General features: G+C 42.7%; 1 protein-coding gene across 1 annotated transcript in view; it reads left to right on the top strand.

Annotated features, from left to right (window-relative positions):
* LOC101353120 (bromodomain-containing protein 7-like) overlaps positions 1-9,468 on the top strand; it is a 45,680-nt gene extending 36,212 nt beyond the window's left edge. Inside the window, exons 12-17 of the mRNA XM_004371644.2 lie at positions 3,658-3,769; positions 5,275-5,331; positions 7,365-7,476; positions 7,985-8,128; positions 8,327-8,470; positions 8,791-9,468. Of these exons, the coding sequence (XP_004371701.1) occupies positions 3,658-3,769; positions 5,275-5,331; positions 7,365-7,476; positions 7,985-8,128; positions 8,327-8,470; positions 8,791-8,846 (625 nt within the window). The 3' untranslated portion in view covers positions 8,847-9,468. The remainder of the gene's footprint in view (positions 1-3,657; positions 3,770-5,274; positions 5,332-7,364; positions 7,477-7,984; positions 8,129-8,326; positions 8,471-8,790) is intronic.
* The last annotated feature ends 3,057 nt before the right edge of the window (positions 9,469-12,525 follow it).

The raw sequence follows: 12,525 nt of genomic DNA on the forward strand, positions 1-12,525 counted from the left end.
TTTTTTTTTTTTTTTTTAAGAAACTGAAAAATTGGCTATTAGTTTTCAAAATAAGTTGATATTGGCTGTTTTTTTTTTTCTCCTCTGTCCCCTTTGTGGGGAAAAATTCACTTGAGTTGTGACATCACAGGTGTCCAGGGAAATGTCTTAGTTATTTGTACCAGTCAGTGAAGGAGTAAAGTTGAAAGATGATACTCTTTGAATAAAACAAGAAAATAGACAAATATGTAAGTTGAAGAATAGCGTTGTAGTATTTATTTTTTTATCAACAGTGTTATACTTGAATTATGGACCCTATAGTTCTTACGCACCACATTATGACTCCACATTTGCAAATATCAGCAAGGACGATTCTGATTTAATCTACTCAACCTATGGGGAAGACTCAGATCTTCCAAGCGATTTCAGGTGAGTTACTAGTTAATCAATATTCTGAGTACCACATTTTTCTAAAATAACAATGTATATATGTGATTTGTGGATAGACTTACAAAGTTATCCAAGTGATAGAAGGTGCATTCAGTTATTTTTTTTCCTCTCGAGACTGACAGGCATTAAATAGATCCATAGTCGTCACAGTGGAAACGGAGTATTTTAAAGTGAGAACATATCTCCCTAATATTTTCTGATGTTGACATCTGTAGTATTTTAATTCTTACAAAAATATTTTTTTAAGGATGCTGCATAGTTCCATTGATACTAATGTTCAGAAACTTGTGATTTCAAAATGTTGATGTGTCATCTGATCTACTATAACATTTCTGGTTCAGTGAGTTGTGTTCCCAAACTTGATCACTTTTTTCCTTTGTTTTTAATTGCCTTAGTTTATTGAACTGCATTTCTTGAAACAGATACTATTCTTGGACTCAATCACTTGGGGCTGAGCTTTATTAGGGTTAAATCAAAAACCTGTTGCTGTTGAGTTGATTTCAACTCATAGCGTCCCTATAGGACAGAGTAGAGATGCATCATAGGGTTTCCAGGGAGCAGCTGGTGGATTCCAACTGCCAACCTTTTGGTTAGCAGCCGAGCTCTTAACCACGGCACCACCAGTGCTCTTTATTAGAGTTACACCCTCATTAATGAAGACTTGGGCACGTGGCTCTTGAGCCTCTCACACCCCGGTGTCTTGGTTCCCTGACCTCCTCGCCACCCAGTGCCATGGTCACACCCTGGACATTGTCGTCACCTGAAACTCTTGCACCTGAAATGACAAGTCAGACGTCCCACTCTGTGATGACAGCCTCTTCCCTCTGTGCCTTACTCAGCCACCATCACCACACTTCTCCCTGACCCCACTGGGACTTCCAGCCCCTCGGTCCCAATTCTTCTACCACACGTCTTTCCCCTTTTCTTTTGGTAGCGGAACCTACTTTTTCCTTTTGGGAAAACTAATTTTTTTTTTTTTATTGTTTAAATGAAGTTTACATTTCAAGTTAGTCTCCCATATAAAAATTTATCCATACATTGTTATGTGACCTTAATTGCTCTCCCCTTGCTGTGACAGCACACTTCTCCTTTCTACCCCAATTCCCCATGTCCATTCAACCAGCTCCTAACTCTCTCTGCTGTCCCATCTCATCTTCAGATAGAAGCTGCCTGTTTAGTCTCTTGTATCTACTTGAGCTAAGAGGCACACTCCTCACGAGTATCGCTTTATGTCCCACAGTCCAGTCCAGTCCCTGTCTGAAGAGTTGGCTTTGGAAATTGTTTTAGTTCTGGGCTGATAGGGAATCCAGGGGCCATGGTTTCCGGGGTTCCTCCAGTCTCAGTCAGACCATTCAGTATGGTGTTCTTACTAGAATTTGAGTTCTGCACCCCACCTTTCTCCTGCTCCATCAGGGACTCTGTTATGTTCCCTGTCAGGGCGGTCATTGGTGGTAGCAGAGCACCATCTAGTTCTTGTGGTCTCAGGCTGATGAAGTCTCTGGTTTATGTGGCCCTTTCTGTCTCAACTTGATGACTTTTGATATGAACTAGGACGTGGTGGGTGACTCGATTTTTAAGGCAACTCACATATAAGCTTGTTTGGCTCATTACATAATAGATAGACTGTTGCACTCACATACAACCATCCCTTACTACATGTTAGTGGGGGAACATTCTTTCTGTGTTCCAGTTCAGAATGCTGGGGACACTTTGCATCCCATCAACAAAATGAGATATCAGCCTGATTTTCTCAGGCTTCCGGCTCAGAGTGGGACAGTGAGCTTGGGTGATTCCTTCTTGGCACTGCACTGGTAGTTTGTCAACTTCCATTATGTGCAAGAGAGAATTTTACTCTCTAGATTAATCATTCCCTGGTTTTCTGACAAAGGGGAAATCTGGTAACTTTTGTATATATGTAGTCTTTTGTCTTGATTAGATTAGAACCAGGCAGGGGTGCCTAAGTCAGAAATTGAGTGTGGTTGAAGATCAAGCTATTTATTTCCTTTAGACCTCTTCTCACCAGTGTGAACAAATTAATTCCAGAGTATTTGTCCGTGAGTTCCACAAATAGGCATTGCGTACCCACACGTGCAGGCGTTCTTCTAGACGCTGGGGGTTCCGCAAAGGAGCAACACTGACAAAGACCTCGTGTGCTCCTGTGAGATGGTAATAGATGCTTTGGAGAAAGGTAAAGCAGCAAAGGAAGATAGGGGTGCCATGATTGGGAGAGGGGTGCAATTTTAAATAGGGTAGTCAGGGTTAAGGAGGGTAGTCAGGGTTAAGGAGGGTAGCCAGGGAAAGCTCGGGCAAGAAGGTGAAAAGTTGAGCAAAAACTGAAGGAGGCGAGGAAAAAAGCAATGCAGAAGCCCTGAGGCGGGAGCCTGCCTGACACTTCCGAGCAAGGAGATGGATCTGTGAGGAGGAGAGCAAGTGAAGGTGAAAATGACAGAGAAGTCAGGTGGGGTAGATGGTTGTGAGGACTTGGCATTTTGGTCTAAGTGAGACGGGAAGCTACTGGTGGATTTTGAACAGAGTAGTGAACCATTCTGGCTTATAATTTAAAAAGAATCATCCTGGCTGTTGTGTGGAGATGAAAGATGATGGTGGCGGGGGCCACAGGAATAGCTCTAGAGGTTTTGAGAAGCCAATAGAGCCAGTAGGATTTCTTCATTGAGTGAAGTGGGGTGCAAAAGAAGGAGGCCAAGGATGACTCCAGGGGTTGCAGCCTGAGCCTAGGAAGATGAAGATGCTGTTAGAAGGGGAAGATTTTGGAAGGAGCTGCTTTGGGAAGAAGATCCAGTAAATCAGTTTAGGACATTTTAAGTTTGAGATGGCTACTAGACATCCAGATGGAGCTCTCCTAGGGTTATGGTCCAAACTGGAGGTTTACTTTTGAAAGTCTTTTAGTAAATATTGGAGTCCTGAGTTAAATGAGATCGCCACGGGTAGGAAGTGTGAAGGAGGGGGGGGGGCTCTGAGGGCCGACGCCGGGCTCTTCCAATCATTAGTTTTCTTTGGAGAATCCCAGGAACATTTCATTTTCACTGTGTTCTTGATGTTGTGTAATTCTCTCATGATGAGAAGTTTATCCCTGTAAATGCGTAAAATGTCACGCCTAGACAAATTTTATATTATGGTATATAAACTAAGAAATATTTGACTATGTAGTAAGATTAAGCCCATGGAGAAGAGTTTTATGAACGTGACTTTGCCAACGCTTTCTTTCAGCATCCATGAGTTTTGGGCCACATGTCAAGATTATCCGTATGTTATGGCAGATAGTTTATTGGACGCTTTAACGAAAGGAGGGCATTCTAGAACCCTACAAGAGTTGGAGACGGTAAGAGCTCTGCTAAAGAAACAGGCTGATTTATTACTGGCTGTCAGACGTTAGTCAATCCGTGTTACGAAACCATGGGATTAAACGCATGGCAGCTGAACTCCGTTCCCCTGCAAAGACAGCCCAACTTGGGTAGAGGCCATGGCTGGAGGACAATGAATAGAAACAAGTAACTCAGCCAGGATCTGTGAGGCCAGAGGATTATCATTACTTCCTCAGCTTGGGAATATAGTAGGATTCAAAAAGGGAGTTTACAGCTCAGAAGTCAGCAAGAGCTGTGTACCCTAACAAAAAAGAAAAAAGTCTTACTTACTAGCTTGAAACTAAGTTCCTAAAATTAATGGAATGTCTTTTTTTAATTATTATTATGCAGCAGTAGCACAATGATAGGAGCTTAAGGGAAAAAACAAAAAGCTTCCTCTCTTTTTGCTGTCTTCTGTTAATACCTGGAAACTGGCTGTAGTTAAGCTGAAGATAGTTCGTAACAGGGAATAATTCAGTCTTGGCTCAAAGATTAGAACCAGAAAATGTTCCTGCGGATGTCAAGGAGAGTTTGATAGCCAGAGTGCCCTCGTCACTGTAGTTAGAAGAACCCGGTATCTCTTGGAGGTCATAACTTTTAATGGTGGCTGTAGTATCTTATGTCCTTTGCTCACAGCTACACATACGGTTGCTGTTCCTTGGGTGACCTGTTGGCAAAGCTGAAGTCAGGACCTAAGATTCAGTGATAACTGACCTAAAGTATGTTAAATTGTACATCAGTTCAAAAATATATCCTTCCCACCAATCTGAGTTAATTGTCTTTAACCAAAACTGAATATCCTTCATTTGGTTAATATGGCAGTATATTTCAAAATGTAAAGTTTCTCTGCCCTTTGATCAAGCATTTCCTGTTCTCAGAATTTATCCTAGAGAATAAGAATAGGAGTTATAGATAAGGATATCATGGTAACGTGGTTTATAATTTTAAGAAATTGGGAATTGGTTAAATAAATCACAGTACACCTTTCAAAAAAAGCCAACGGATCATTATTGCTTGATGTTCATGATACATTTGTCTGTTGTTTATTATCTCCATTATCTCTGAGGAGTGGGATTATGGGAGACTTTCACATTCTCTGTAGTATTGAATATTTTATAATCATCCTCTGTTATCAGAGAACATTGCCTCTGTTAATGCAGAGCAGTCCCTAGAGTTCCTTCCTTCCTGTCTTCTTATGAGATTCACTTGTCATTGAAAACAGACTCCATTTATGTAGGTATTTATCAGATACCTTCTAAAAATGTGTAAAAGTTTTTCATCATGCATAGAAATATCGGTCTTGAAGTCACCAGTAAAAATAGGTACCCCTGACTCAAAATACTCTCAAAATGCCAGTAATTGTATTTAACTCATTTTCTAATAATTTATATTCTTATTCCTTTTCTCTTACCGTGAAACTTGGTATTTTCCTATTTTCTTTTCGTATGTTTTAATAGGGAGTTGTTTCTCTTTATCCTTCTAGTCATCAGCTGAAGGTGAAGGCCATACCAGGACATTTGACACAACAAAAGACATGGAGGTAATTGTATTTTATTCTTTATAAGAAATGTAAATGGAAAATAAGTCATAAAAGAAAAATATTTATTGAGTACCTCCTGAGATAAAAGAAACTTGTTTTTGTTCATGGGGATCTCAGTAGCAGCTACTGCAGTAGACAGGCCTGGAAGTCAGGGAATCATGAGTGTAATGTACATGCTGTGGAAATAGGTTGAAGAAACACCGGAAGTTACATAGATTCTTCACAGAGGAGATGCCCTATGGACCGTGTCTTGAAGGAGGAGTAGGCATTATCCAAGCAGGTAGGCCCAGGCATCTCAAGTGGCAGAACTGCGTGTCGTGACAGTGCATCTGAGAGAGCAGGGCATGCAGAGAGCTCAGGCAGTGGGTGGCCAAGGGCTGCCTTGGGAGAGGAGGAAGGAAAGGTGATGAGGACCAAATGATGAAGTGTCTGTTTGCTGTGCTAAGAAGTTAAGATTTTGTCCTAGAAGATAGGATGCTGTGATACACTGTGGAGGAGAGAGACTGGAGGAAGGAGAACCAGTGAGAAGCTGTGGGACTTGTCTAAGCACAAAAATGAGTAGCATGACAGTGTAAAGGAAGAGAAGAGGAGTTGGGAACTACAGTAGACCTTCCATTGATAGGACCTGGTACGTGGGGGTACTAATAGTATCATGAGCTTACGTAGGGGGTACGGGAGAAAGAGCACACCTTGGTAGGGAAACAAAGCACATTCCGTTTCAGATGTGCCAAGTGATTTGTGAAGTATCTCCAGGACCTGGGTTGTGGGCATGGACCTGGAAGTTGTCAACTTAAAAGTGGAATTTTTTTTTAGCCGTTAGCACAGAGACTGCCGGGGAGAACATGTAGACTGAGAAAAGGTCGAAAGGACGGACTTTGGGGGAGACCAGTAGCTTGGTTTGGAAAACCTTGAGAGAACGACACCCAGGAGGAGAGACAGTTCAGCAGGGTCAGATGCTGCACAGAAACCCAGTTGGAAGAAGACCAGCAAGTGTCATTTCAGGGAGCTAAATGAATGGAGGAAAACTGGGTGAAAGAGACATTGAAGGTTAGAGAGACTTAAGCACTTTAACTGAGGGGAAAGAGAAATTGGAGATAAGAGATCAAGTAAATACAGATGCAGATGGTAAAGGAATTTAGGTACCACACTGTTTTCAAAGAAAGAGGCAACAAGCAAGGTCATGTGCTTAGTGAGGAGGCAAGAGTGAAAGAACATTTGAGAATAGGAAAGGAAGTTGGGTAAGAAGTAAAAAGACCGTAGAGTAGGGTTGAGGGCCCAGCTGAAATGGCAAACCATAAATATATACTGGAGCCAAGGTGTACATTATACAACTTTTCCTCACTGTATACTTGTAGCCCATATGTAGGTAAGAAATCAGGGGTTCAGATTGATTCCACTTGGAGAGCAATACCATAGTGTATACATTGGAGCCATTAATTTTGCGTTAATTATCTGGGTTCATCTATTTCTAAAAAGCAGTGTTGTGGTTATGCAAGCTGAGTCCTGTGGTTCCAAAAAGAAAACTCCACCCTTTTTAGGATTGTGTTTCTCCCATGCAACACTGACAGCCTAGCTTTGGGGCCTGGAGGCTATCCAGGAGGCATCTTATGGTAAAGATCTACTATAGGAAAGCGAATGTGTGGGCTCGGATGTATGCCTTTGTAGCCTCAGAAACACGAGGCATGGTCAGAATTGCCAAAAGCTCTTTACAATTCAGGCCGCAGCAACAAGGCTCTTGTTGATCTTTCTCTTAGAATGGTTGCCATATAAACCAAAGGATGCAAATTCCATACAGCACATCATTACATCACAGAGAAGTGGGAATTTATGGAGGGACCCTTTTTTGCCAGGATTTAAAATAGCATTTTAAAAGGGTATTCTGGGTTGACATCTTTCTGTAGGCATCAAAATTATGACTCCAGAGTAAATAGGTGGATTAACTTTGCCTGGAAACACAAGCCATCTTACTAATTTCTAGTTAGGAGTGTCATGGCTTTGCAAGTTCAAATAATTTTTTTTTTTTTTCAACGCAGGTTACAGAAATAGAGCCGGCAGGGCGTTTGGACTGCAATAACCAGGACAGACTCACGGCACTGAGAGCGGTCACGAACTTTGGTGTGCCCCTTGATGTTTTTGACTCCGAAGGTGAGAGTGCTCCAGAGGGTTTGATGGAAACGCCACCCAACACGGGTAGTCAAGACTTAATGTCACATTAGTACAGATTAACGTAGCCATTCATTACAGCAAAATCTTGGTCAGTGGTGAAGTGAATAGTAAAGCACGCCTGTGGTAGTTATTTCATTCGAGGGGGAGTTCTCCTTCCAGAAGGAGCCCTGATGGCACAACATCACACGCTCGGCTGCTAATGAAAAGGTTGGCAGTTCAAACCCACCCGGCTACCCCGTGGGAGGAAGACCTGGTGATCTCCCTTAAAGATTACAGCCGGGAAACCCTACGGGGCAGTTCTGCTCTGTCAACATGGGGTTGCTGTGAGTCAGAATCAACTTGAGCGCCCCTGGCAACAGGTCCTTTGAGGCGACAAGAACTATCAGAAAATAGCAAAGCCCCAGAGAAGAGGACTCAGTGTATTGTGCAGGTTCAAACACAAGTATGGCCACGTTTTCCTTAGCGTGTTCTTTTTCTCACCACACAGAAGCTGAAGTGTTCCAGAGGAAACTCGAGGAGACCACAAAATTGCTTCGGGAGCTCCAGGAAGCCCAGAACGAGCGTCTGAGCGCGAAACCCCCTCCCAACAGGATCTGTCTCTTGGGTCCCTCCTACAGAGAAATGCGTCTCGGTATGTGGCACCTTCCATACGAGGAGGGTCAGGGGTCCCTAAAGGAAAAACCTTTGGGTAGTGGTAACACTGAAGTAAGTAACATGGATAGTGGAGTTTTTGCATTGATACATTTTCCATTCTTTTGATTTTTAAAAAAAATTAAAAGAATCATTTCAGTACCTAGACTGTTTTTATTTTGATGTTTTTTCTTTTTAGCCGAACAGGTGACCAATAATCTTAAAGGACTTGCACAGCAAGTTACTCCCGGTGATATTGTCAGCATGTGCGGAGTTCGAAAAGCAATGGGGATTTCCATTCCTTCCCCCAGCGTAGAAAACAACTTTGTAGATTTAACAGAAGGTATGTGTCCTATATTTCTGGGAGTGGAACACTATTGTGAGTAGAAGGAACATCAGTCCTCTCCCTTCAGAAAGCAGTGGAAAGGTTTCATCTTGGTGTGCTTTTAATGTATTAACTACTTTGCGTTGTCTTTCTATCTTGTTTAAAGAATTAATAGAGTTAACCTTTGTAATAACAACTGCAGTGATAACCATACTCAGTGTTAAGGGCTTGGTTAACACTTACTCTTCTGGATGCTAGGTGTAACTTCACTTCCCTTTTTTAATTAAAACAAAATGTTAAATAAAGTGGAAGTCAGTCAGCATGTCATTTTCTTTCAGATTTCGAAGACTCTAACAAGACTGATGTTCCTGACTGTGGGCCTGATGGAATTTGAAGCAAACTGGATTTGATTTATAGATAATGTACATTTTTTTTTCATTCTTAACTTGGAAATGCTTTTCAGAGGATATTGAATATTTGTAAATTGTGTTTTTAATTAAACTTTGGAACAATTTTAATGTTCCAGAGATTGGACTTCTGTTAAGTAATAAAGCTGAACCTGGGACGCTGAGTTACATTGTGCATTTCAGCTAAGTTAGCCCTGTGACCTTTCCTGGGGCTGAATCTGAGGCTATAGTGATAAAATTGAGAGAAGCTAAAAAAAAACCCACCTTTTTCGTAACCATTAATTAAAAGAAAGAAGTCCCCCAAATGATTGAAATCCCACATTTGCTACACTGCTTAGAGAATTATAACCTAAGTGAATAGATCTCGTGTTGATGATTCATTCCAGTAACAGCCCTTGTGAGGAGGGGTTCTGGCTTTGTGCTGTTGCTGTACATACCCAGCAGAAAGTGGGAGGAGACTTGGCCTGGGCCAAGTGCTTTCAGAGTAGTGCTTATCCTTAGGTTTCACTGGATCGTAACTAAAAAACTTTTTTTTTAATGTCCTTATCCAGTGAGATTTTTCCATTGTCATACCTTGAAGAACAAAGTAACATACTTAAAATAATTTCAGAATTTACCATGGTTCAGCTGCCTAAGTACCTAATGGGATTGATGTCCTTGTGTAGGAGGATTAGGTGGTCAAAAAAAACCCGAAGTTTCATAGCATTAACTTGTCTTTTTTTTTTTTCCTTTCTTGAGAGGGTTGTTTGAAACTATAGCAAAGGGATAAGCCAAATAAAACATCCTTGAATAGGTTCAATTACTGAGCTTAAAGGAACACTTATGTTTCAATATACTGTTAACGTTTCTCAAAGGTCACCTGTGTCTCAGCCATGCCCACTGAAGCAATCCTGATCTACTGTTATCTGAAATACAAAGGTCAAGTGCCCAAGCAGTTTAATTATTTAAGTAGGAGACCAGGACATGTGGTTCCTTTCTATAACCAGTAACTGGACTGCTGAGTCTGGTTCAGTATATAACCTGTTGAGTCTGAAATAAAAAGGATAAAAAATCAAGATGTATATAGTCTAGATTGGTAAACAAATACAGTAACAGACCTGCTAGGGTTGTGCAGAGCCTCCCTATGAAACACCGAAGGGTTTGTCTCTTAATGTGACTGTTTTGAATTTGAAAATTAACATTTAGCAAGAACAAATGGAGTGAAGGAAAACTGATTCTCTCAAGAGAGTTAAAGATGACCTAATAATCTTTTTAAAAACCTATGCCAAAAGAATTTTAAAAATCAGTTAAACTACATTTATCATTTAGAGTCTAGTTTTAATCTCTAAAATATAATTCATGCAGTAATAGATTCTTAAACTTTAGATCTACTTAGCTAAGGTTAAGTTCCTGAAGACTAGTAAAAACATGACCATTCAAAACACTTTAGGGCATTCTGGTTTTCCACATTGCTAATTTGGCAGGTGAACCGGCAGGCCTCCCACTGGAAGGCTGTGGAGGCTGATGAATCCCAAGATTGGTAGGTTAGCTGCTAGCTCAAGTCCCGAGAACTGGTGGTCAGAGGAGCTGGATGCAGAATCCAGAGCAAGAAGCCTTGCTGGAACATTCATTTATATACTGGAGACAAGCCCACATCCCCAAGGAAAATCTCTTTCAACTGAATGGCTGTTCACAGCAGTTCTTATCATGGAGTTGATGACATCATTACATAACCGCCAAACTACATCATTACATAACTCCCAAATTACATCATTACATAACCGCCAAACTACATCATAAGGGCCAGACCAGGGAGAACCGTGGTCCAGCCAAGTGGACGCACGACCTTAACCGTCACGGAAGTATATTTACATTAGGGATGGATTAGCTTCCTTTAAAGCCAAGGAAGTAAAATGATAATGTATTATGGTTTGGAAATAAATGTATAACAAGGTGACTGAATACACCTCCTTTTAAAGTTGACATGGAAATGTCTAGAAAACGGACGGTTCTGTGCTCGCCATTGAAAAGTGTCTGGGGGAAGCCCCGCTGAGCCCCCTCTTCCGCAGTTTGGGCGGTGAAGAGGGAGCGTTGTGCTCACGGCTGACCCGGCACCGGTTTGGTCCCGAAGCCGCCGCGGCTCCCTCCTTGGGGCGGTGGGTCCCGCGGGAAGGGAAGCTTCTGCTCTCACCGTGGAAGCGGTGCCCAGGTCGGTTCCGCCCAGCGCCAGGCCGCTCCCACGCTCAGGGGCCTGGAGGGCGGAACCGGCTATTCGCGCGCCCTCTCGTGGCCGGCCGCTGAATAGCTGAAATTCAGTGTCAGGTGGATTCCAAGTCATGGATTGGGAAGTTGAAACAAGTGGAGCGCACGATCCCGTGCCTTGATGGGAACCGTGGAGACAACAAGCGCGAGCTCAATATTCAAAAGTCCCCTGGGTGTTAGAACGATATGGAGGGAGGAAGTAGGAGGAGACGGAGGGGCCCCGAGTTGGAGAAGGCTGGTCTTCCACTGACCTGGCCTCTGAGATCTCTCGGCTCCACACACCCACGTCGCCACCAGGGCAAGGTTAGTTATGGCTGAGCCTCCAGGAAATGTTCTAACTCCCGGTAGGGTTGCCCAGACCAGCCACAGCCTGCAGGGGATGCCCTAGGTGGGTAGGTCGTTGTTACTATTTGTGGTGGTGGTGCTAATCATGACCTTGAGTGAAGTTTCTTGGTTCACAGAGATTTACTGTACATGATCACAAGGGTACCCTGTACACATACGAACACCCAGGGCCCGGCCTCCTGCATTTCCATCTGGTGACTGCTCCTTGGATGAGGCTCTGGAAGTTTTCCAAGTCCCTGTCTGGTGGCTGGGACAGGTCTGTACCTACCTCAGTGTCTTGGGGAGGGCATCCATGGTCTGACTGAGCCACAGAGAATTTTTCTAAGTTTACTCGAGGGCCTGGCAACCTGAGCCTCTTGGAAACTTTTCTTAGTGCACCGAGGTGCCCAGAGACCACTCGTGCCGACAGGGCAGTGGGTCAGGGAATGAGATAAAAATGATGCTCTCATAACATGTTTACCAAATTGGCCCAGCCTTCATAAGGCCAGGTATTCACAGAGGAAATAAGTGGTTATTTTTTCTTCAATTACAGTACATGAAGGGAGAATAATTCACGCCTCAACCAAGTAAGTGGCTGCAATATGCGTAGACATGTAGCGAACGCAGGGTACAGAGATGAGTAAGAGATCAGAAGCTCTGACTCTGGCTTTTCTCACTTAATATTGGAAATCATAGCATTAGCAAATACGTAAACAAACTGTTTCCTGATCCTCCTTATACAGCTTGAAATTATTCTATAGTGAATATAACATTCTACCCCTAGGAGGTCTTAGCTTATGTTGTTAGGTACCATCAAGTCGGTTCCAACTCATAGCAACCCTGTGTACAACAGAACAAAACACTGCCCAGTCCTGCACCATCCTCACAATCATTGCTGTGTTTGAGCCCATTGTTGCAGCTACTGTGTCAGTCCATCTTGAGGTTCTTCCTCTTTTTCGATGACCCTCTACCAAGCATGATACCCTTCTCCAGGGACTCATCCCTCCTGATACTATGTCCAAAGTGTATGAGACGAAGTCTTGCCATCCTCCCTTCTAAGGAGTTTTCTGCCTGTATAGTACCTCCTCCAAGACAGATTTG

Source organism: Trichechus manatus, unplaced genomic scaffold (genome assembly GCF_000243295.1).
Source record: "Trichechus manatus latirostris isolate Lorelei unplaced genomic scaffold, TriManLat1.0 scaffold00014, whole genome shotgun sequence".
NCBI lineage: Eukaryota > Metazoa > Chordata > Mammalia > Sirenia > Trichechidae > Trichechus > Trichechus manatus.